Source organism: Polypterus senegalus, chromosome 6 (genome assembly GCF_016835505.1).
Source record: "Polypterus senegalus isolate Bchr_013 chromosome 6, ASM1683550v1, whole genome shotgun sequence".
In the NCBI taxonomy this organism is placed as follows: domain Eukaryota; kingdom Metazoa; phylum Chordata; class Cladistia; order Polypteriformes; family Polypteridae; genus Polypterus; species Polypterus senegalus.
In genome coordinates, this window is record NC_053159.1 from 85599661 (window position 1) to 85624968 (window position 25308).

The 25308-nt window shown below is 36.3% G+C and overlaps 1 protein-coding gene across 5 annotated transcripts in view; it reads left to right on the forward strand.

Annotated features, from left to right (window-relative positions):
* The window catches only part of ttll4 (tubulin tyrosine ligase-like family, member 4), a 69423-nt gene that overhangs the window by 16288 nt on the left and 27827 nt on the right, over nucleotides 1-25308 (forward strand). For all 5 annotated transcript variants that reach the window (XM_039756464.1, XM_039756459.1, XM_039756461.1 and 2 more), the window contains exons 7-14: nucleotides 5743-5819; nucleotides 9024-9218; nucleotides 12932-13014; nucleotides 17511-17639; nucleotides 19541-19663; nucleotides 21558-21656; nucleotides 21874-22008; nucleotides 23441-23575. In XM_039756464.1, the coding sequence (XP_039612398.1) occupies nucleotides 5743-5819; nucleotides 9024-9218; nucleotides 12932-13014; nucleotides 17511-17639; nucleotides 19541-19663; nucleotides 21558-21656; nucleotides 21874-22008; nucleotides 23441-23575 (976 nt within the window). The remainder of the gene's footprint in view (nucleotides 1-5742; nucleotides 5820-9023; nucleotides 9219-12931; nucleotides 13015-17510; nucleotides 17640-19540; nucleotides 19664-21557; nucleotides 21657-21873; nucleotides 22009-23440; nucleotides 23576-25308) is intronic.

Genomic DNA, 25308 nt, shown 5'->3' on the forward strand with positions numbered 1-25308 from the left:
TGCAGACTGGCCATTTCAGTACCCGGATCCTTCACCTACGCAGCCATGATGTTGTGATTGATGCAGAATGTGGTCTGGCATTATCTTGTTGAAAAATGCAGGGTCTTCCCTGAAAGAGATGACGTCTGGATGGGAGCATATGTTGTTCTAGAACCTGAATATATTTTTCTGCATTGATGGTGCCTTTCCAGACATGCAAGCTGCCCATGCCACACGCACTCATGCAACCCCATACCATCAGAGATGCAGGCTTCTGAACTGAGCGTTGATAACAACTTGGGTTGTCCTTGTCCTCTTTGGTCCGGATGACATGGCGCCCCGATTTCCAAACAGAACTTCGAATCGTGACTCGTCTGACCACAGAACAGTCTTCCATTTTGCCACACTCCATTTTAAATGATCCCTGGCCCAGTGACAACGCCTGAGCTTGTGGATCTTGCTTAGAAATGGCTTCTTCTTTGCACTGTAGAGTTTCAGCTGGCAACGGCGGATGGCACGGTGGATTGTGTTCACTGACAATGGTTTCTGGAAGTATTCCTGAGCCCATTTTGTGATTTCCTTTACAGTAGCATTCCTGTTTGTGGTGCAGTGTCGTTTAAGGGCCCGGAGATCACGGACATCCAGTATGGTTTTCCGGCCTTGACCCTTACGCACAGAGATTGTTCCAGATTCTCTGAATGATGTTATGCACCGTTGATGATGATAGATGCAAAGTCTTTGCAATTTTTCGCTGGGTAACACCTTTCTGATATTGCTCCACTATCTTTCTGCGCAACATTGTGGGAATTCCTCTACCCATCTTGGCTTCTGAGAGACACTGCCACTCTAAGAAGCTCTTTTTATACCCAATCATGTTGCCAATTGACCTAATTAGTGTTTATTGGTCTTCCAGCTCTTCGTTATGCTCAAATTTACTTTTTCCAGCCTCTTATTGCTACTTGTCCCAACTTTTTTGGGATTTGTTGACACTATGAAATTTTGAATCAACATTTTTCCTTTAAAATGATACATTTACTCGGATTAAACACTTGATCTGTCATCTACGTTCTATTACGAATAAAATATTGACATTTGCCATCTCCACATCATTGCATTGAGTTTTTATTCACAATTTGTTTAGTGTCCCAACTTTTTTGGAATCCGGTTTGTATATAGGTTTTAAAATAAGCCGATTTAAAGCGTGACATAAAACATCACTGTTGCACTTTTAGGCTTAGGATTTTATATATAGAGCGAGTAGATTTTTTTGAAGGCTGCACTTCATTTTGTTTTGCACTTTTCTGGATTGAAAATAGCACTGCACTTTGCACTGTCTTTTGCTGTTCTGTGTCCTCCTTGCTTAGTCCACCCTTGGTCTATGACTTATTGATGTTCTGGATTCAAGAGGCGTATGTCGGCTGTGAGCAACCTGGACATCACATGGGGATACTGCAGTGATATTTCAGTTCTGAAATTAATTGTAATTTTAGCTTTTATTTTATAAAATTAATTTTTGTTTTTATTTTGTTCTAGTTTTTCAGTGGAGTCAACCATTTTTATTTAGTTCTGTGTTTAAAATTTGTTTTTTATTTTATTTAGTTCATTTTTACATATTAGTACAATTTTAGTTTTTTTCTGTTGCAAGATGACAAATGCTGGCCTACACTTGTTTCAATGCCAGTTATGTTTCAGTCAACAAAATACACTCACAGTTCATAATGCCGTTAAATACAGCTTGACTGTCAATGATCAAACAAATTAAGTGGCCTAACGAGTACAGTCGGCAAGATCAAATGTTTCAATCCAAGAAACCAGTCTGTGCAAGCACGTTGCTATTAAGCTTTAAACAAGCACGCATTTCGAGAGATTTTTTCATTTTGCAATGACGTCCATTGCGCAGATAGCCACACAGTGAAAATATTCGCTTCACGGGCGTCTGTAATGCAGGTGCCCAGACAAGGTCCTATCCACTGGCGCCAGCAGACTGTATGTTGACAATTTCTGCTGCCAGTACTGAAGCACTGACTTGCCATGACGTTCATGGCTGGTGAGGCACGGGACTCCTTCAGAGTCAGATTTACAAATATATGAACCCAAAAGAGTAGCTTATTCAATATTCAGTTGGGAGCATGCACATTGACTACTGGTTATGTTTCATATCTCATCAGCATTCTTTACACACACACATAGGTAAGGTACATATTTGGCTAAGAAAGAACATTACATTTATAGGGGTGAGAGAGAGCACATTTGCTCTGAACCCTCTATGTGTTCTAAATTTGTTGTTGCAATTTCACAATTCAATCTCATTCTATACAAGTGAAAGTATACAGTAGTGTACAAATAATGGATTTAAATTTTGACCTTAATTGAAATATTTTTAAATGCTTTTAATTCTGATGCTTTAATCAATTTTAATACAGACTGTTCAACAAAAGGAGGAGAAGGTTAGGAGCCTGCACTGATACAGCGCATTGCCGCACCCACCACACGACAAACCAACTCAGGATCCAGATTAGGACCCGAGTGCAGCCATGCAATGGATGGATAACAAGAAAAACAAAAGAATATTTTATTTAAGGTCAAAATTTAGTTTTCAAATATTGGAAACATTATTTTCTTAGTCTGATCCCATTTTTTATAAGATTGAAAACTGTTTATGGTCTTACCTTTATTTGTAAATGAAGTCCATGTGCATATCATTCTCCATGAAAATCTGTCACCTTTTTTTTATAAAAGTCCTCCTTATTTTCCTATAGTTCTAAAGGTCTTAATCTTCCATTTTGGCAGTCAGTTGAAATAAAAAAAATAGACTGTTGCAGTGCACTTGACCATCTGATATTGCTAACTTATTGGCGCTGAGAGTCTCGTAGAATAGTAGCAACAGGCACATGTTGGGCTTCAGTGCAGCACAGCATTGCCTGTCTCAACTTGTGCCTTTTCACTGCAGTTATGTACTATCAGCAAGACTAAATATGTCACACACATTCATAAAAGATATTAGCCAGACTGTGGAAAGTGTATAATAAACGTGCATGCAAATATTATATTGCTGACATACAGAGAGACCGCAACAGACACGTGCCAGTTGCATGCATCAACCCAGCATTGAGGGATAGCACTGTCTGAGATGAAGCTTTGCTCGACTCATCGCTGCCGTACCTTCTGTTTCTCCTCTGTATTTGATCAGGGAATGTGCAAATTCAGCGATTTTTGACTATACAAATGATCATAATTGTTAGAATCATACAGCCCAGTGGACAAATTTATGTTATTTAGTGTTTTTTTTTTTTACTTTTCATAATGACAGGTGTGACCACACGTCCCTGTATAAAGTGCAGTCATGGTACCAGAGAAGTGCCAGACCTACACTAAGCACTGATCCAGCTGGCCCTGCACTGAAAATCCGAGACTGTTTTCTTCTTCTTGCACGCTACGTTTGCTTTTATTATCATCTGCGCCGTAATTAAAGTATTTCCACACATTACTTTTTCACTTTCTACCCACAAACACTTATGCAAAACTTGCCATCACCCCCCACACATGCTTACTGCTTCAAGCCAACAAACCAAATTTCTGGAACAAACAAACAATGGTCTTTTACGGACGTTGCGCCATGTCACTATAGTAAGCCTAAGGTACAAGATCGCCACATAGTAAACAGCGCAACGTAACTGAATGCACAGGGCGACCTTCAAACAACCTCTCTGCACAACTGAACTGGATTGAACAAAAATGCTATTGCTGTTTTTTTCGTTTTACTCAATTTTTGTTCTCGTTTTAGTTTATTTACATATCACTAATTTCTATTTTTATTTAGTCTTTATTTCTCTGTCTTTCATTTTTATTATGAAAATATCACTGGGACACTGTGCTGTAAAAATTGGCACCATCCTTCAGATGAAATGTAAAATTTAGGGTGGAACTCTGTGGTAATAAAATACCTAGATATCTTTCGAAAAGAGTGCTGTATTTCTAAATGTTCTGGTTACCTTGCCAACCACGGTGTATTCATTATAGCTTCCTAACCATCTCCTATATGTAATTACTGAGCTATCTCACCCATCCTTTCTCCAAATAACACCTAATGTGTGGAGAGTGTACAAGGACAAGAAATTGCTGCCATTGCATCATCCAGGTGTGTGCTACACAATAGTAGTGGTTAAAGTGGTTCCCCACTGTCTATGTAAAATCATTCTGTGTAGGTTATAAAAGTGCTATATACATTATTAATATATATTTAAAATGGCAGAATGTTTTCTAGCAGTTTTAACAGGTTTTAAATATTTGTTTGGTTAATAACCAAGTCAAAATCCTGATTCTCATAGACAGCACTGTAATGGAGCAGATAGCATTGTTAACCTGCCGTAGGGTGAACTCATTTTAATCATGGACTGGTTTGCATTGTGTGGGGAGTTTATTTGTGCTGTGTGTGTTTGTTTTTTTCTTTAGGGACTTCAGTTTTCTTCCATAGAGAATGCTAGGTTGACTGATACTTCAAACTGACTACATATGAATAAATCTGGATGTTTGTAGTCACTTACTCTGTAGTAGATGGGGCATGTTTTTGGGGCTGACTCTTCTATGAACCAGATGCTACTAGAATATATTAATTGCTCTTTATAACCTTGTTTTAATTCAGAAGGTTCCAAAAATTAATAGATGACGAAGATTGAGTAACTTTAACAGATTAAAGTTAGAAAAATTAAATACAAAGTTTCATTCTTCTACAGTAATAAGGGACCATTCAAATGAGAAGGTTAAAGGTCTCAACAACAAAGGGCAAATGTTGTAAGTTAAATATAAAAGTTCTGTAATGTATGCTGTCACCTAGAAACTCTCATCTTGACTTTCATAAATGTTTTATCCTTGCATCAGTTGCAAGGTCTGTGTTTTGGATTCATTGAAGACATGCACACGATGCAAGGATGAACACTGTCTACTGTAAAAGTTATACAGGTAAATTTTGCTGCTAAATTCTGCTGAAGCACTGCCAAAACCCCAAAAGTTAAATTAGCTTTTGCCTAACAACTTATATTTTAAGTGTAATGAAAACATTTTTGAATACCACATTTACTTTTTACATTCAGATCTCATCTGCAGCAAGTTTGGAATAAAACAAGTTGTTAGGATTAAAATTAAGGCTCTTTATTATGAAATATTTTATACTCTCTGTATACTACTTTCTTTTGCTTGGTCTACATTCTGTCTTGCCTGAAATTGGTAAAAGCAAGTTTCACCAGGTTGAATATGGCTAGCCTGTAAAACTTGTCTGTCATTCTTGGATGTGAACACATTTGCAACTTCAGAATATTTTTGTGTTTCTTTTGCTCTCTACTATTTTGAGTCTTATTTATTTAGTTGGAGAAGATACATTGTATTTTACTTTGTAACCATTTATTAGACATTACATAATGTAATTCACTGTTCCTAAAAACTTGCTATTCATATTAGAAGAGACAATCATTTTTTTCTATAGAAACTATTGCTTGTGTTTTTTTTATAAAATTAAACCGTTTTAATCAAACTTGATTTTTAATTTAATTAAATGTGTGATTCAGGCTTTTTTTTTTTTTTAATGTTTCATTTGCAGTTTCTACTTATTTCACTAATGTTTTACAAGAACATACTGTTTGTCTTTTGATAATATGCAGAATCAGTTTATGTAGTGCTGTTCCTTGTCTTTTCTTTTATTTGATTGCTAAGCGGTTTACATGGTAATAGCTGATACAAGCGAATACTGTATATGCTTTTCTTTCTTAGAAAGCCATGATTGGTTAGGCTGTTGGGGTCATCACATGAAGTCTCCAGGATTTAAGGTCATCAGGGAGTACCAGAAGGTTAGTTTGCACAGATGTATTGTTTGTTGCTGAATTCCTGCTAGTGAGGTAATTTCCATTACTAATTTAAAGTCACATTTTTGTCTGAGAAAAGTTTTGTATTACAAACTATTGAATTGTATTGAATGTGTTGGCACTTCACACAAACTATTTTATCTGTAACTGTTCAAGCAGTGCTTGCTAGTATATATATGCTAATTTTTACTAAATGTACAATAAGATTAAACTATGTTTCATTCATTTCTGTGTATTTTGGCTTTGCTTCTATATGAAGCATTGAAATACTCTCCTCACACTGTTTGGCAAGTTTCCTGATATTAGAAAATCAGAATTTTTTTTTTTTTCTTTCCACCTATTAATTGCTGATCTTTTGTTGCACAAGTACAGGTAATGCACTGAAGTCTAGGTCCAAATCTTCTAATGCTTCTGTGTGTTTAAACTTGTTGTGCAGTGGTCTTTTGAGGTAAAACGGTCATTTCCTTAAAAAAAAAAATTGAATAGCATAACTGTACAAACAGTTGAACATGAAATCTTGTCCAGACGTGTGGCTCCTTGACACAGTATATATCTGCTCAATGGTGTATTTGGCTAAATTCTTCAGATTAAGAAATTAACACACATTTCAATCACCTCATTTATATAAATAACTACACAGATTATCTTAAACACACAGTAAAACCAAGAATTTCAAGTTGATCAATGTATATCGTACATATTAAGATGTGGCACATTAACAGTGTAGGAGAGGTAAAAGAAAACATCAACATTCCTAGAAAAAAATATACTTTTGGGGGTCCACCCCATTTATACGTGACAAAGGTACAGAGTCAAAGTCATGTTTCAGGGAAACCAGGCTCAACTGGCCTCAAGGGTTTGGCAGTAGATTAAAAGTTCACATCGTCCTTTCAAAGCATCACAGATGTACCATCACCTATGTGTTAGGAGAGATGTATGTGAATTACAAATTATCTGTTCTACTGATTTACCATGGATAGTATCTATACTTGGGCGTGTAGTGTGCAGGTTTTAGCTTAGGATATATTATTGAAAATCTTTTTTTTCTTTTTCACCATGGCTTGGATAAAGTGTACATTTTGGCTTTTTTTTTATCATGCATGCAAATGACATTCTGAAAAAGGTATATAACATCACTGACAAGTTGCATTAGCATCAGTCACCCACAATATGAGATTGAAAAAAAATGGGATATGCTACTGCAGACTAGTTTAGCACAGAAATTTTCCATGCCTCCTGCTGCAGATAAGTGCTGGACAGCTTTTTTTGAGAGGTGCATGAGAATTAATAATAATTAAAAAAAAAAAAAAAGCAGTTTTTAGATACTTTGGCAATATATGTGCACAAATATCCTAAGTCGATTTTATATTGCCAAGCGAAGACTTTACAGATGACTTTGAAATCTTGGATATACGCCTATTTTTTTTTTTAATGAAATTAATAAAATGGGGTTCCTTTTGTTTTTATGGATTTTTGCATTGACCGCATTCAAGGGTCATTACTATCTTCATAACTTCATCTATTAACAAACCTCCCAAAAGCTAGTCACTTCATTCATTGCTGACCTGTTTAATGTTACAGGAAACCAGCATATAGCTACATTGATCTAAATCCAGATTAAGAGATCCCACTTCTTATTGTTGTAATATTTGATAGTCTTGCTGAATGTTTTCTTCTACCTAAAATTGACAATATGTCAATACAGGCTTAGTACATGGTCTTTGTGTAGCTCTTACACTTATATTTTGTTTTGAAACATGGGCTCCCAAATCTTACATTATAAATGATGCCTATTACAATGCTGCTCTCCATTATTGTATACTGCTGTCTCATTTCACATGCCTCCTACTTTTAATATCGTCTGCTCCTTCTCTTCTAACATACAAACGCATAATTAAGATATAAACAAAAAAAAAAAAACAGTGATTGTCAAAAATAATGAAATAGTGAGTATGATAAATCTTAACAGCAGTAACTTTTTAATAAAAGCAGTAATAATTTAGTCTTGTGCCACCCCATGGACTTCATTACAGTGGCTTCCTCCTCTTAATTGATTTTTAAGTTCATGGTCACATGGCTAGTGCCACAGAGCACTGCGAGATAATATAGGTGCCATTTCTAATTAGGTACAGTCAACTCCAGAAATATAGGCACCCTTCCTGAAAAATTGCAAAAATCAATATATAAAAGGGACAATGCATGCAATGAGTGGTATTTTGTGTTTAAACAATTGGGTAAGCCTCATGCGTTTTGTCAATCAAACTTCGAACAAAATAGTCTTCTTTTAGTAACACAAATTGTAATAAGGAAGATTCCAAAAATATTGGCACCCCAAATGTAAGTATTGGGTAGCACTTCCCCTGGCAAGAATGACAGCACTTGGCCTCTTTTTGTAGGGCTTAACAAGGGTAGAGAACACTTGTGGAGAGGTCATGTACCTCTCTTCTATGCAGAACATTTCCAACTCATGGAGGTTCTTGGATTTTCTTCTTTTCAGCTGAAATCATAGATTTTCAATTGGGTTAAAATCTGAAGACTGAGAGGACCATTGCAAAACCTTTAATTCTGTTTTTCTGCAACCAGTTCTTTATTTTGATGTGTGCTTTAGATCATTGTCTTGTTGGAACACCCAACCGCAGCCTAGTTTCAGCCTTCTACAGAAACTAGATTTTCGGCTAAAATGTTTTGATATTTAATGGAATTCATTTTGCCACTGATGTTATCCACTTCAATCTTTAAGACCCAGATGAAATTCTTATTTATGAATTGTTGCAAGATGCATTTGCCATTGATGTTGATGTGCTTGCATAGCTGTTGAGTCCAGACCACCTTTTGCGTGAAGTCTACATGCAAGCACATGTAAAAGATAACCTATAGGGTAATACCAAAACTTTTAAAGGTTGCAATATTGTTGAAAACATTTTTTTTCCCCAGAATAATACTCTTTACAGGTTCATTATCTTTACTGCCATATTACACGTTCAATCCAATCTTCTAGCAAATAGTTTTCCCAAAATTACAAATTTGGTAACCGTGAAATTACTTGTATTTAGAACAAAAAAACAAATTGGTTCTGCAATGTTTCCAAAACATGAAATGTTTTCAGTATATTTGCTATTCAGGTTTTTATTTTATTAAGTTCAGTGAGCTAGTGTGATATTAATAGTAAATAACTTTTTTCGTTTTCAGTTAAATCATTTTCCAGGTTCCTTTCAAATTGGGCGGAAAGATCGTTTGTGGCGTAACCTTTCCAAGATGCAGGCACGTTTTGGAAAAAAAGAATTCAACTTCTTCCCACAATCCTTTGTATTGCCACAGGATATAAAGCTGCTTAAAAAGTCGTGGGAGGAAAATGGTAGCAAACAAAAATGGATTGTGAAACCAGTAAGCTTTTTTTTTTTTTTTATAAATGTAAATAATTTTTATTGTTTTAATCGTATAGCATTAGTGCCGGTTTTAACAATATTTTTTATACTTTTTGCATCTCTACTGAATTTTTTTTCTCTTAAATAAATCAGGTTATCTGATTGCTGAAGAAATGTGTTCACTAACATACTCTGTATGAAAAAGAATGAATATTTATCAAACACACTCTATCCAAATTAACCATTTTGTAGTTAATGGTTATACAGTAATTGCATGGTTTTAAGTTACCGTGTCATGAATAGACAAATAACCACACCACATGTGGCCTTTCATATTTATCTAAGAAAAAAATTTGTAAGCTTGCTAGCAACTTTAAAGGTATACGACTAGATGGCATTTTGAATATACTGTTTTATTTTAAATTTTAGTAGGCATTAGCACTGTTGTGTAAGTGCCTCTTCTTTGTGTTTGTTACTATTATAAAAAAATATATTCCACCTTCTGTGGCTTTGCAAAAATAGCTGCATCAAAGCAGACTCAATTGCAGCAAATTGGACCAATTTAAAGGTACATACAAGTTGGAGCATTTAAATTAGTGGGACGTTTGTAGTGAAGAGCATGACCTACAGAATAATGGTGTGGGTAGTGAATCTCTTGTGATTGTAATGTGAGAAGACCTGGCAACCTTTGTAGGCTGAAAAATTAAGACTTTTTAAATAAACCATATGCTATACACTTGGAAAAATATTTTAAGGGACAGCTGAAAGTGAAATAGTAAATGTATTTAAACATCTCATAAAACTGGAGTAAACTATTAAAGAGTAAAACAATGCGGCTGACCTGTGTCTTAAGTTGACTTGAGTGCTAGGAGTGATCCATTGTAAAATACCATTTTGTTTCTTAAAATATTTTTAACAATTATTAAAGCCCTACAATTCTTTAGTTTTCATAAAAAAAGGATGATGTTTGCAAATTAATATGAACTTTCCATATTTCATATGCAGTGTGGAGGATGCATTTTTGGGTTGTCAATGGAAAAACTTGTTTTGATATCCCTGGAACATGCTTTTTAGAGATTTTTGGAAGGTGTATGTCTGTTTTTAAAAAAAAAAAAAAAAAATTGCCACAAAACAATGAGAAAAGGGTGTAGTACAGGTGAATTGTTCAAATTATGACAACAATGTTTTATGCACTCATTACATAGTCACAATGAACTGTGTATTTTACTAATTTAGTAAATGGTGGAGAAATTCATGAGCTGGCATTACAGTAATCCCTTCTCGATCGCGGGGGTTGTGTTCCAGAACCTCCCGCGATAGATGAAAATCCGCGAAGTAGAAACCATATTTTGTATGGTTATTTTTATATATTTTAAGCCCTTATAAACTCTCCCACACTGTTAACATTATTAGAGCCCTCTAGACATGAAATAACACCCTTTAGTCAAAAGTTTAAACTGTGCTCCATGACAAGACAGAGATGACAGTTCTTTCTCACAATTAAAAGAATGCAAACCTATCTTCCTCTTCAAAGAATGCGTGTCAGGAGCAGAGAATGTCAGAGAGAGAGCGAGATAAAAGCAAACAATCAAAAAATCAATACGTGCTTTTGGGCTTTTAAGTATGCCGAATCACCGCGATAAAGTGGCATTTTGTAGAGGTGCGTCCGTATACTCTAGGCAAACTGCCTCTGTGCAAACAGCCCCTCTGCTCACACCCCCTCCGTCGGGCAGAGAGAACGAGAGAGACAGAGAAAAGCAAACAATCAAGCACCGCGCGGGAAGCATATCGTATATCATTGAGGAGTTTTATTTAATATGTAATACATGCTCTGATTGGGTAGCTTCTAAGCCATCTGCCAATAGTGTCCCTTGTATGAAATCAACTGGGCCAACAAACTGAGGAAGCATGTACCATAAATTAAAAGACCCATTGTCCACAGGAATCCGCGAACCAGCGAAAAATCTGTGATATATATTTAGATATTCTTACATTTAAAATCCGCGATGGAGTGAAGCCGCGAAAGTCGAATCGCGATATAGCGAGGGATCACTGTATAACTTTTTTAGGTTTGCATTTACAGTGGAGTGCAAAACTATTCAGCCTCCTTTAAGTTCTCATAATTGTCTGCATGACTAAAGATTTGTACGCATTTTTCCATTCAGTATATTTTAATATGAACTAATTATGCTGTAACAATAAATTCCTAGTAAAACCATTTTCTGCAGATACTTAACTGATTAAGAAAACCCAAGAGTTAGTGTTTGCATAAGCGTTTAAACTTCTATGCTTTGGAAGCCCCAGGTTTACACAAATGACAAATAATCTCAAACAATGCAAAGGTGACAACTAGTTGTTTGTCCATAATTAAACATAATTAGGCACTTCTTGATAGTCCTTTTATATCTCTCTGGGTATAAAAACCATCTTTTGTAAGAGCAATAGTCTTGGTTGGACAATCACTTCAGAAATTAAGAAAAAGGAGCATTCTGCTGATGTGAGGAGTCATTGAAATGCACAAGGCAGGAAATGGCTACAAATAATATTGAAGAGCTTGAATGTTCCATTAAGCACCATTGGATCCATCATCAGAATGTGGAAGGTTCATCAACAGCATCCAGACTCTTACTAGAAGTGCTGTTCTTCAAAATTAAACATCAGAGCAAGACGTCACCTGGGGAGAGCAGCTACTAAAAATCCAACCGTTACTCTCAGAATTCTGCTATGCTCTTTGGCTGAAACCAGAGAGGAGATAAATGGGTCCACATAAAATAGGCCTGTATGGCAGGATAGCAAGAAAGAAGCAATTCCTTAAGAACGCCCATATATTAGCATTTATGGTATTTTCTACAGAGGATGAGAAAGAACCAGTTTAGATGTGGGAGAAGGATATATGGTCATCTAAGACCAATATAGCACTTTTTGGCTAGACTTCAAAATGTGTGTAGCATAAAACTAACGCTGGCCATACCTCAAACACCTTACCTATGATGAAATGTGGTGGTAGCATCATGCTACGGGGAAACTTCATGTGCTAGGACTGGGACTCTTGTCAAAGATGAAGGAACAAAGGATGGACGCACATACTGTCCAGTATTGCAGAAAAACATGTTCCAGTCTGCTATGAACCTACGGCTTGGTAGAAGATTAATCTTTCAACATAGTGACCCTAAGCCTAAGGCCAAAGCAACACTGAAATGGCTTCAAAACAGAAAGGTGAATGCTTTGGAATGGCCAAGTCAAAGCCATAACCCAATTTAGAATCAGTGGCACTATTTGAAAATTGCATGTCCAGAGGTGCCATCCCACCAACCTAGAGGAACTCTATTAATTCTTCCATGTAGAATTGGGAAGAATCACTCCTGAACAATGTGCAAAAATGGTACATGCTTACCCAAAAAGAGTTACGGCTGTTATTGCAACAAAAGGGTTCTTGCCAAAGTGTAAATGTGTACAGCTTGAATACTTATAAAAACGCTAACTTGCGTTTTTCTTCTCCAGTTAAATGTCTACAGAAAATGGTTTATTTTTGTTTGTTTGTTTGTTTGTTTCAGTGCCAAAATAAACACCAAATTTTAGGTGTTTCTTGCCACAGTTATGCTCACAGTATTTTTTTAATATTTAAAACAATTTTTATTAAGTAATTTTAAATCTTATGAATATTTTTGAATATGTAGGTGCCAAATTGTTCAAGGTGACTTTCTGTTTCATCTTTTTGTTCTTTTTAATTAGCCTGCATCTGCCAGAGGAATAGGGATCCAGGTAATTCACAAATGGAGTCAGCTACCAAAAAGGAGACCCCTTTTAGTACAGAAGTAGGTGCTACATTTTATGTAATTTTTTCTTATTAATTTAGGGTTATTTGATTATGTAGTACTTCAATTTTTTAAATGTGTTACTGTTTTAGTGCTTTTTTCCACTTTTGTTAAAACAAAGAATAAAAGATACAGCCTGCCTGAGTGCTGTTTAATAGAACATGTTATTGTCCGCATCCTTTAATTTTTTGAAAATGCAGAGAATTTTTGCAGCTTCTGATATTTAATGTAAAATAAGTTATCTTGTCAAAAGAAATGCTTCATGAAAGTTAATCAAGCAGGTTTTATGTTTGCTAGGTTTGTCACATATCCAGGAGCTTAAAGCTTGAGAAATGATATAAATAGTATGATGTATTGCATATCAACATGAAACCAGACTTTGCAATATAGTATTAACAAAAATTAAGTTTCTTTTTACATCCAAATTGAGCAACATGAGGAAATACACCTGTCAATTGTCACATTACTATATATACATATACATACAGGTGCCGGTCATAAAATTAGAATATCATGACAAAGTTGATTTTATTTCAGTAATTCCATTCAAAAAGTGAAACTTGTATATTAGATTCATTCATTACACACAGACTGATGTATTTCAGATGTTTATTTCTTTTAATTTTGATGATTATAACTGACAACTAATGAAAGTCCCAAAATCAGTATCTCGTGGAAAATTAGAATATAAATTAAGACCAATGCAAAAAAAAGGATTTTTAGAAATGTTGGCCAACTGAAAGGTATGAACATGAAAAGTATGAGCATGTACAGCACTCAATATTTAGTTGGGGCTCCTTTGGCCTGGATTACTGCTGCAATGCGGCGTGGCATGGAGTCGATCAGTCTGTGGCACTGCTCAGGTGTTATGAGAGCCCATGTTGCTCTGATAGTGGCCTTCAGCTCTTCTGAATTGTTGGGTCTGGCGTATTTCATCTTCCTCTTCACAATACCCCATAGATTTTCTATGGGGTTAAGGTCAGGCGAGTTTGCTGGCCAATCAAGAACAGGGATACCATGGTCTTTAAACCAGGTACCGGTAGTTTTGGCACTTTGTGCAGGTGCCAGGTCCTGTTGGAAAATAAAATCTGCATCTCCATAAAGTTCGTCAGCAGCAGGAAGCATGAAGTGCTCTAAAACTTCCTGGTAGACAGCTGTGTTGACCTTGGACCTCAGAAAACACCATGGACCAACACCAGCAGATGACATGGCACCCAAAACCATCACTGACTGTGGAATCTTTACTCTGGGCCTCAGGCAACGTGGATTCTGTGCCTCTCCTCTCTTCCTCCAGACTCTGGGACCTTGATTTCCAAAGGAAATGCAAAATTTACTTTCATCAGAGAACATAACTTTGGACCACACAGCAGCAGTCCAGTCGAGATGCTTCTGACGCTCTCTTGTTCAAGAGTGGCTTGACACAAGGGATGCCACAGCTGAAACCCATGTCTGTGCATGGTGGTTCTTGAAGCACTGACTGCAGCTGCAGTCCACTCCTTGTGAATCTCCCCAACAGTTTTGAATGGGTTTGCTTATTGATGCAGTAGGAAACGAACAACCCTCTGACGCTGAACAAGCCTTTGTACACATATCAATAGTAAAGCAAGGTGTAAAGCTTAAGTTTAAATTAAGTTCATAGACACGCTACTGCTAAATATTCGCAGGCAAATTCACAACTTAATACCGGGAATGCCTGTTAAACACCTTAGATTCAAGAGTACCGATTTGGGTAGTGAACACTTCAGTGAATGAAACCTGTTATCTTTACAACGGTTGACAAACACGGAATATAACTTGAACACAACACATCCTCCAAATACGAACCTGATTGAAAGAAATAATGATAATCAAATCCTTGATGGCAGCAACACTCATAACAGTGACAAAACTATTACATTGACAATCATGTTACGTTATTTTTAAAATGTTTTCTTTTTCATAACTTCTTTAATGTACTACTTGTCCGCTGCAAAGCACGGGCATTTTGCTATATGTTATAAATCAAACTCCCGCTCCACAACAGACAAGTAAAGCCATGAGGTCCGAATATGCCTTTTAGATTAGCAGGCACCCCTTCTGTAACAATAGGATTGTTAAGCCTTATGATAATGTTTCCGCACCGAGGGTTTAGAGACACGCACTGGAAGAAGTATAGAATAAGGAAGCCAGTGTGACTGTTCTGGATTTAACTACTGTGAAATAAACAGACATAAACTGGAAGCGTGAGTCTGTGCCTTTTTAATATTCTTGAGAGAGAAACATGGTGGCAGCGTAGGTGACGGAACTGCGCCAAAAGTCACGGCAGTTTGCTGTTAAAAGTTCAGGACGCGGAGACGCTAACACGAAAGGAAAATGGAGGGTTTGAGACCACCGCTGACATTAAGCCTCGATGCTAAAGACCTGGCGAAGTCATGGAGATCATGGAAGGACGAGTTCAGATTATTCACAGAACTTGCAATGCCGGAGGCAGAGGGAAACACTAAGGTCAGATTATTAGGTTATAAGGTTATCTTATTGGAGAGAGCGGCAGAGAATTGTCAGGCGCTGACTGGTGATGTAAGACCTGATGTGTTAACCATGAGCTTGATGATATGTAAATTTGATGAACATTACAACCCGAAAATAAACGAAACTGTAGAGAGGTACAGATTTTTTTCAAGAAATCAGGCAAGGGGAGAAAAATATAGACAACTACGTCACAGATCTGAGAGTGTTAGCAGGCACATGCAATTTCAGGGAGATGAAAAGTTCCCTTATACGTGACTGAATTGTGTGTGGAACCAGTGATGCAAGTTTAGAGAGGTGTATACAAATATGCAGAGCCACAGAACTGTCGAAGGAAAACAGCAGAACAGTCACACGGGCTTCTCTATTCTATACTTCTCCTGTTGCGTCTCTCTAAACCCTCCGTGCGGGAACATTATCATAAGGCTTAACAATCCTATGTTACACATTCTACGTGCACCCAATCGTCCTTATTACGGAGTCTTCCTTGCTTTACCGCTGGCTGTTTCTTTCCATTCACCTTCCCAGCTCTTTATTTAAACAATTTTCCTTCTCGCTTTTCCGCTCCTTCGCTGTCTTCTCCCTTTTCGTTCAAAATACGCGCCGCCTTGCCTTTAGCGATTTGGGTAGTGAACACTTCGATGAATGAAACCTGTTATCTTTACAACGGTTGACAAACACGGAATGTAACTTGAACACAACACGTCCTCCAAATACGAACCTGATTGAAAGAAATAATGATAATCAAGTCCTTGATGACCGCAACACTCATAACAGTCACAAAACAATTACATTGACAATGAGGTTATTTTTAAAATGTTTCCTTTTCTTTTTCATAACTTCTTTAACACACTACTTCTCTGCTGTGAAGTGCAGGTATTTTCGGTTCACGACCATAATTCGTTCCAAAACTTGGTCGTGAACCGAAGCAATTTCCACCTTAGGATTGTATGTAAATACAATTAATCCGTTCTAGACCATACAAACTGTATGTAAATATATGTATTTTTTAGTTTTTAAGCACAAATATAGTTAATTAAACCATAGAATGCACAGCGTAATAGTAAACTAAATGTAAAAACATTGAATAACACTGAGAAAACCTTGAACAGAGAGAACTAACACTGAAATAGTTTGCGCTATAGTGCTAGGAACCGCTTGCTAAAAACACTTTTTTTTTAAATGACTTTTAAGCACAGGGAAAAATAACATTTGAAAAATCCGTAATTTAATAAACCACCAAGAAAAGTAACATTGCCACAATACACGCTATGAACCGATCGCTATAAACAGAACTGAAAACAAAAAAAGCCTTTTCTACCTTATGCGTCCAGCCTTCCCTCTCTCGCTCGCTCTCTCTTTAGTGTGTGTGTGTGTCTGTTTCGTGAGCCTGGAGTGCCTGTGTGTGTGTGTGTGTCTCGGGCTGCCTGTGTGTGTGTGTGTGTGTGTGTGTCGCGCTCGTTTGCTGCACAGGAAATGCACAGGGAGAGACTGAACATGTACAAACCTAAAGGGAAACTGGCTTGTTCATATACTGAGTGTGCGGTCGTGAACCAAGGCAAAAGTTTGGCGAACTTTTTGGTCGTCAGACAGACAGATATTTATTTGTCTGTCTGTCTGTGTATCTATGTATGTATCTGTGGACAAGCACCCTCGACGCCCAACCCCCAATAAAATCTTTGCTCTTTTACCAATTGGAGTTTTCCCGTTAAACTGAGGTCCATATTTCCGTATAATTTAAAAATGGAGTAAGAATCTGAAAATCTAACATCACGTTAAAGTTGGATTAATTCTGAAAAGTGGTACCAAACATATATATATATGTAGGTTTTCAAATGAGCCTGATTTAAAGCGTGACAAAAATGTGACATAAAAACATCACAAAAAATCGTTGCTCAAAATTGTTGCACTTTTAGGCTTAGGATTTTTATATATAATATAATATAGAGTAGATATAATGTATGGTCACTTTTTTTTCTTCCCTTCTATAGATATCTTCATAAACCCTACCTCATCAGTGGAAGCAAATTTGATTTAAGGATATATGTTTATGTGACGTCTTATGATCCACTTCGAATCTACATGTTTACAGATGGCTTGGTCCGTTTTGCAAGTTGCAAGTATGAATCATTAACTGTAGTCTTAAGGATGAGTTTGGTATTTTTGAAGTCGAAGTTATTTCTTCACAATCATGGTCTATATTTGTTTTCCACAAACACTTCCAAAGTGAAGGTTTTTTTAATTTATTTATTTATTTATTTATTTATTTATTTATTTTATTTTAAAAATGCGTTGTCTGTGCTGCTTACAATGGGGCTATTTGATAAACTGGTCCGTAGGTGAATTTAAAAAGCCTTAAAACCTACCAAATACTTAGATACTTTATTAATCCCAAGGGGAAATTCACATACTCCAGCAGCAGCATACTGATAATAAACAATATTAAATTAAAGAGTGATAAAAATGCAGGTAAAACAGACAATAACTTTGTATAATGTTAATGTTTACCCCACCCCTGGTGGAATTGAAGAGTCACATAGTGTGAGGGAGGAACAATCTTCTCAGTCTGTCAGTGGAGCAGGACAGTGACGGCAGTCTGTCGCTGAAGCTGCTCCTCTGTCTGGAGATGACTGTTAAGTGGATATACTTTTACTTTGAGCCAGCAAAGGCTTCAATTTAAGAAAATACTTGTATTCAGTTCACATTTGAAATATCCTTGTGATGATGGAGACTAGAAATGTATATATATATTTTTTTTGGCACCCCACAACTCTGGCTTTGAGGACAAGGATCTGCACTGGCAACTGGAAGATTGTCCGTTCAGATCCCATTATTGCCAGAAGTAATCCTGCTCTGTTGGGCCATTGAGCAATGCTGTTAACCTGAAAAATGCTCCAGGAATACTGTGCTCAGACCGCCAAAAAAAAATGTGCAAATAAACGGTTTCCCTTTAGGGATTAACAAATTATATAAAAAATATATATATATTCTGCTTATTATCCTACTCTTGTCCTCTGCTGTACTTGCACAAATAACAGTTAATCCATAAATCCATGGGAGGCACATGCAATACTCACGATACGTTTTTAAGGCTTTTTCAGACCCTAATGCTATGAGAAGGGAATGACCAGTCTGTGCCACCTGCAGAGGCTGGCTTAAAAGAAGCGCTGTGATCAGTGGCAGTGCTGTAGGGAAGGAGTGCTGACTGCAGACATGGCACTTGCTGAGCCTGTAAACAACCTCCTTGTTTGGAGTTTCTATTAGCCATACCTTGTATTACAGATTATTAGTAGTGCTCCTGCTAGATATTCACCAATTAGGAGTTTGGTGAAAACAGTGATATATGGGTTGTGACCTTAGGTGAGCGAAGTGAAGCAGGAGCACATGCATCCCCTGAAATAATAAAATAAGCCCAGTATAGTGTTATAATATAAATTTATTGTTAAGTATGTCTTTTTCAGCTATTATCTACAGAACAGAGCGAGCATTTCACACCTTGGTATCAACGTTCAGTGTCAATAACTGTGCTTAGTGATGACTTTCTGAGGTAAATCCATGCCTCTGCCCATTAAAGATAAAGCGGAAGAAGATGAGCAGTGGAGTAAAAGTCTCTTTTTAAAATGGCTTACTGTCACAGCATTTTGGTTTGTGCTTTTATTCCTTCTTAAATCGCCATGGATACACTGTTTTGCAACATGTGTGCAGTGTCAAGGCGTGGTTGCGTACTTAACATTTTTGATTTGAGAAATTGATGTATTTGTTAAGTTTTAGGCTTTTTAGTTCAGTGTCCTGTGGTGGGCTGGGATTAGCTTCAGCAGACCCCCGTGACCCTGTAGTTAGGATATAGCGGGTTGAATAATGGATGAATGGATGAAATATTTCACTTTAGAATACAATTTTTTTTTATGGCAAATTGTGTTTAATGATTGTGAAGAAACAATTTTGGTTTGAAAGAACTTTTAACTATTTATAAAGTTGAAATAATTTTTTAATCTCACCCTGGCATTGCTTTAATCTCCAGGTATTCCTCTTCAATGAAGAGTCTGAGCAACAAGTTTATGCACTTAACTAACTATAGTGTGAACAAAAAAAATTCTGAGTACAAGTCCAACAGTGATGAGAGTGCCTGTCAAGGTCACAAATGGTAAGAATGTTTGCCTTCTCCTTCCTCTTCCCCTTCCCCTCCTCCCCAACCCTGTCTGTTACTGTCTAAAGATAAGAGGGAACTAACTGCATCAGACCAGGACAGTAAAAGAAGGGGAAGGCACAAATGTGTTCTTTTATCAAAAACCTGGAACATTTCTAGGTGTGTCCAGACTTTTGACTGGTGTTTGTGTGTGTCTGTGTATGTGTACTACTTTTTTTTAATTTTAAAAAAGCTGGTGAAGCTGTAGAACTCAAAAGAAAGCCACACTTAAAAACGCAGGCCTTCTTGCTGTGGAGATGTTAGTTGTCCTATTAAATTCATTGTGTCTATTGATTAAGCACAGGTTCATTAGGGTGTGGTTTATTTGTTTGTTTGTTTTGTTGCTAACTCTGTTGTTTATAGTAGTGACTGAGACTGTTTTTTCTTGGCGATATAAAATAACTAAGATCTGCCTGTCCCCTCATTCACTGGTCAAGAATCCTTTCTTCAGTTTAAAAGCATGGAAATTATGGAAATGTGCTTTTCCTGTTTTATATTATGTTCTGAGTTTTCCAGAATTGTTAATAATTTACCAAAAAATTAATGCATGAATGAATTTTTCCCTATAGATGTTTTTCACATTGTTAAATTGGGAACATATTAAAGAAATCTTGTCCTCAAATAATACCTTTTTGAGTCAGAAACCAAAACAAGAGGAAGCTTGTCCATTGCATCTTTAATTTCTCTTCAGCAGATGTTTAAAGTGGGAGCATTCCTGTTACAGCAGTCTACTGAAGGATGGTACCCTGTTGCCCACTTGACCTATTTCTGGTTTCCTGACATGCTTAAACATTTCAATGTTTCAGACATTTTATTAACCCTTTTATATTTCTTCTAAGATAGATGTGGAAGGCATACCAAAACACTTTATGTGCAGTAACTATATTACCCCTAAATGACTGTTAACCCATAAGTCTCATTTTTCCTTCCACACCGCTCTATTAGAATCTGTTTTTTTATGATCTTTGCTCACACATTTTTTTCTGCCACCACTGCAAACTAATGGGATATGTATGGTAAATGGGGTAGGTATCTCGTATAAAAAATATATATGTAATTTCTGAGTGGAGTATTCCTTTTAGAATAGGATTCATCTTGACAACCATTAAAAGAAATCATAGCTCTGCATCTGGTTAAGTTTTAACTCTGTTAAATCTCGAGTTAAATACATATGTGGTGTTTTATAAGCAGTAGTGTTGATATTTCTCATATCTCAGCTTTATGTGAAAAGTTGTCTTGCGCTGTCAGGCTGCAGAGTAAGGCATGATGGATGACAGGCATTTCTAATAACTTTATTTTTATGAGAAGTTTTTACTTATTTTGGGGTAAAATACCCCAAATGTCATTTTGTATAAGGGAGTTTTTCCTTGTTTGCCATGAAGTCAGAGGCACTAAATCATAAGGTAAAGGTATAAAGTAGTTTTAGCAAAGGTAACACTGCCTAAAAAATGCGGACTTAAAAAATGGATTTTGTGGAATTAGCAACTGAATGCTGCGTTTTACATTGTGCATGTTAAATAGTTCAGAAACATTTCAAAGAAATTTTGTTGTAATTACATTTTTGAAGCCAATCTAAAGCACCCATATTACATTTTCTGATAGCATGTACTGATCTGTTGTGTGAAAGCACTACAACATAGTGTAAAGAATGTTAAATTGTGTGGGATCATTACATTTGATTTAAATAAAAAACTTTAAATTTGTGATCAGATGCATTCAAGCCAGTTAAGGTTGTTTTAATGTTTTTTCATGGGTAGTTTTGCATTATATTCATCCAATAAATTAATCAAAAAACAATAAAAAGCATTTTTTAAATTTCTTTTTGAACATGTATAATGTCTTTATAACTTAGGGCTTTGAAAGCACTGTGGAACTACTTGAGCCAAAAAGGAGTCAACACTGATGCAATATGGGAAAAAATTAAGGACATGGTGATAAAAACTATTATCGCGTAAGTCAAAAATATACAGAATTTTCACAATTTAAAGTTAATAGATTGTACAGTATATATAATACAACTATTGGAATATTTTTAATATATGTTAAAATACACTGTATAATTTTTATTTATTTTTTTTGGCTAGGTTTACAAATACATTTTTCTTTCATTTGTTATTTTAACCAATGTTTCTTTTAGTGTTTCGCTATTTATTTTGTTTCCTTTATAGGTCAGATCCTTATGTAAACAGCTTGCTTAAGATGCATGTGCGTCATCCATATTGCTGCCATGAACTTTTTGGGTTTGACATCATGTTAGATGAAAATCTTAAGCCCTGGGTCTTGGAGGTTAACATATCTCCCAGGTAATTACCATGTTAGACTATATTGCTCATTCAACTGCAAAGTCATATTCTGCTTTTAAAAAGATGCAGGTTTTGGACCTATTATTCTATAATGGCAAAATTTAAACACTAATTGAAAACTTTCATAACTGATGTTAATATGCTCCCTTAAATTTCAGGTTGTACTTTTGTTAAACTGAAGTGTGGCAGTTAATGCTTAGCTTCACAGAGTCAGTCTTCTGGTTTTAAGTGTTGTGCCTAGGATCTTTGAACATTTTTGCTCCCACATGCCAAAACTCTACAAAGACATACATTTTATGTTTAATGAATTCCTGAGTTGTTCCCCACATCCCTGAATTGGATGACGCAGGTTTATGAAAGGGGGGGGGGTGGTTAGGGGAGTTTTAAATTGGTTCACTAAAACTTGTATTCTTTCTGCCATATCACCACCTGCTTGAAATTCTTAAACTGTTTAGTCAAGCAAGAAACAACATTTAAGGAGTATCCTCTTCTCTTGTGTATTGTATTGGACTTTACAGGTTGGCTATATAATATGTGTCTGGCTTGAAAGCAGAGCTTTTGTCACTGACAAATCCATAGATTAATAATGGGGAGATCAACAATGTCTGAGCCAAACATCAAAATATCTGGTTTACTGTATTTACAAGATTTAAATGTATTTGAACTGGATGCATTTATATCAGCTTACAGTGTCTGTGTACTGATAATTTTAAATTTCCTCAGATCAGCAGGACACTTATGATATTGGTTTCCTACATTTTTGACACTGATTCACCCTGCTTTGCATGAACTGGTGACGTGCATTGCTTTTTGGCCTCCCTCGCTACCAAATTTAGGCTTGTTTCTGGGATTGCTGGTAGTCCTTAACTGTCCCTTTAAACTAAAATGAAAGACCTAGGATGTATAGGTATGGAGAGACAGATTTATATTGTATATGATGAAAGTGACATCTTTTTTTTATATAGTTCGGTGTGGTTGTGTGGGTTTTTTTTGAGTCCTGTGTTTACAGAACAAGATTCCTGATGCCATTATCAACATTTTGTCCCATTACCAGCTGCTAAAATATTTTTATACATGTTGATAGAACAAAATTTAAGTGAGTCACTAAATCCTCCTGCTCAACTGGGCATTTATCCAATATGTAGTTCATCCGCGAGAAGTATACAGGAACAATTTACAGGTCTTAGATGAGAATGGTGTTTATGAAATGAAATGGTTTTCATTTTGGCTTATTTAATATGGTGTATCCTGGTTTGTGGCCAACGTAGCTGAAATGCCTCACAGGTGTTGGTTTTTTGTTTTTACTTTTGTTTTTTTTTTTTGTGTGTTCTCTGTTTCTAGTACAAAAATGGAAAGAAAAAAAAAAATGAAATTTTGTTTAGTTTCTGCCAACTTACATGGTCACATTTCTGTTTATTTCCTTTCTTTTAAGCCTTCACTCCAATTCGCCATTGGACATAAAGATAAAGGGGCAGATGATCAGAGATTTGTTAAACCTTGCAGGATTTTTGCTACCTCAGAAAGAAGATTTGAGTTTGGCAACTCATTCAGGTGGCTCAACAAGCAGGTAAGCAAATTTCCAGCTGAGGTGGGTTCTATATGAACCAACACTAGCATGTGCTTTGGGTAGTCTTGTGGTGCTCTCGCTCTCGCTCTCGCTCTCTCTCTCTCGCCCGCTCGCTCTTTTCCACATTCAATAATATTGATGATTATGTGATGTGAACAAAACTCAGCTATGTGGAAAGAAAACGTATACCAGTTACTTGGGAAAGGTTTCCAACATGGTTACCTAAAATTGCTACTGCTTAATTATCTATTGCACTACTGTGCCTCCTAATAATTTATTTATTTTTTTTTTTAAAGGAGGGTTTTCTAAAAAATATAAAAGGATTATGAGTGCTGTCTGCCTTTCACTTATGTTCTAGATAGCTCCATTATAAGCTTTGCAGCTTGAAAATAGATGAAAACAGAAATTAGGAGAGAAAATCTAATCTGGGTCCTTAGATAATTACAAATGACAGAGGCAGTTTCATTTTTTTTTTTTGCATATTTTTATAAAAAAGCATTGTTTTTTTTATGGTTTAGAGTTGGAGTATTTAATGTGCTTAAAATGTCTTTTGTGTCAAACTGAATACCCTGTTTAAAGGAGAAGTTAGTTTTCACTGTGAAAAACTTTAATAGTGATGTTTTGAACAGGAGGTTGTGCTGACTTATAAATGCAATGTGCTTTATTGCTGTCTATAAGTTGCTGTTTGTGGGATTAACATTACTAATTTTGCTATGGTGTTTACTGGTTATAAATAATAATTTGAAAGATGGACTGCTGAAATGCAAAATACCCAGTAAAATTATTCAGTAAATAATGACATATGGTCACAGTAGTATTTTATGCATGTTAAAGTTGGCCACTTGCGTCTTAATGCTAATCATACACTTAGCGATTTTGGCATATTTTAAGTGTGATTTGCAGTCATTAACTGAATTCTTCTCTCCCCGCCTACCCCCCCCTTTTTTTCCTCATAGCCTGTGTTTCATGTGTACTTTTCGATACGTTGCGATGCCCAATTGTGTCAAAATTTGGGCTGTCATATGATTAGAAGGCTTACTATCATGTTAGAAATTTTAGTCAGATGTCTTGTAGTGTGAGCAATTTTGCCGATTTTTCTGATGTTATAAAATTTCATTAAGCAATGATCAGTGTATTATGCGTTGGACATTGCTAATGTCATGCTCATTTTCCCATTTTTGATTTTTTTAAAAATCTACATATCATATAACAAAACACATACAAGTAAATGTCCAATGACAAAAGCATCTTGGGAAACATTTACTGGCAGAAACTAAAATAAACATAACAGTAAATTGCACAGACTTACGCACCTGTAGTGTCTCTCTCTAAAATAGACAGACTGTATTGTCTGTGCCTCAACCACCCAGTCGCACCTTTTTCTTTTCTTTGTTTTTTCAGAGTACAGTATGACAGGAGTCAGGAATGCAGCTCTTTTTTGAGAACTGGTGGCCATCGTGGGGTTTTTTTTGTGTGTGTATGTGTGGGTTTTTTCTGGGTACTCCGGTTTCCTACCACAATCCAAAGACATGCAGGTTAGGTGCATTGGCGATCCTAAATTATCCTGTGTGTGTGCGCCCTGCTGTGGGCTGGCACCCTGCCCGGGGATTTGTTCCTGCCTTGTGCCCTGTGCTGGCTGGGATTGGCTCCAGCAGACCCCTGTGACCCTGTGTTAGGATATAGCGGGTTGGAAAATGACTGACTGACTAAAACTCTGGTGGGGGCTTGCACAT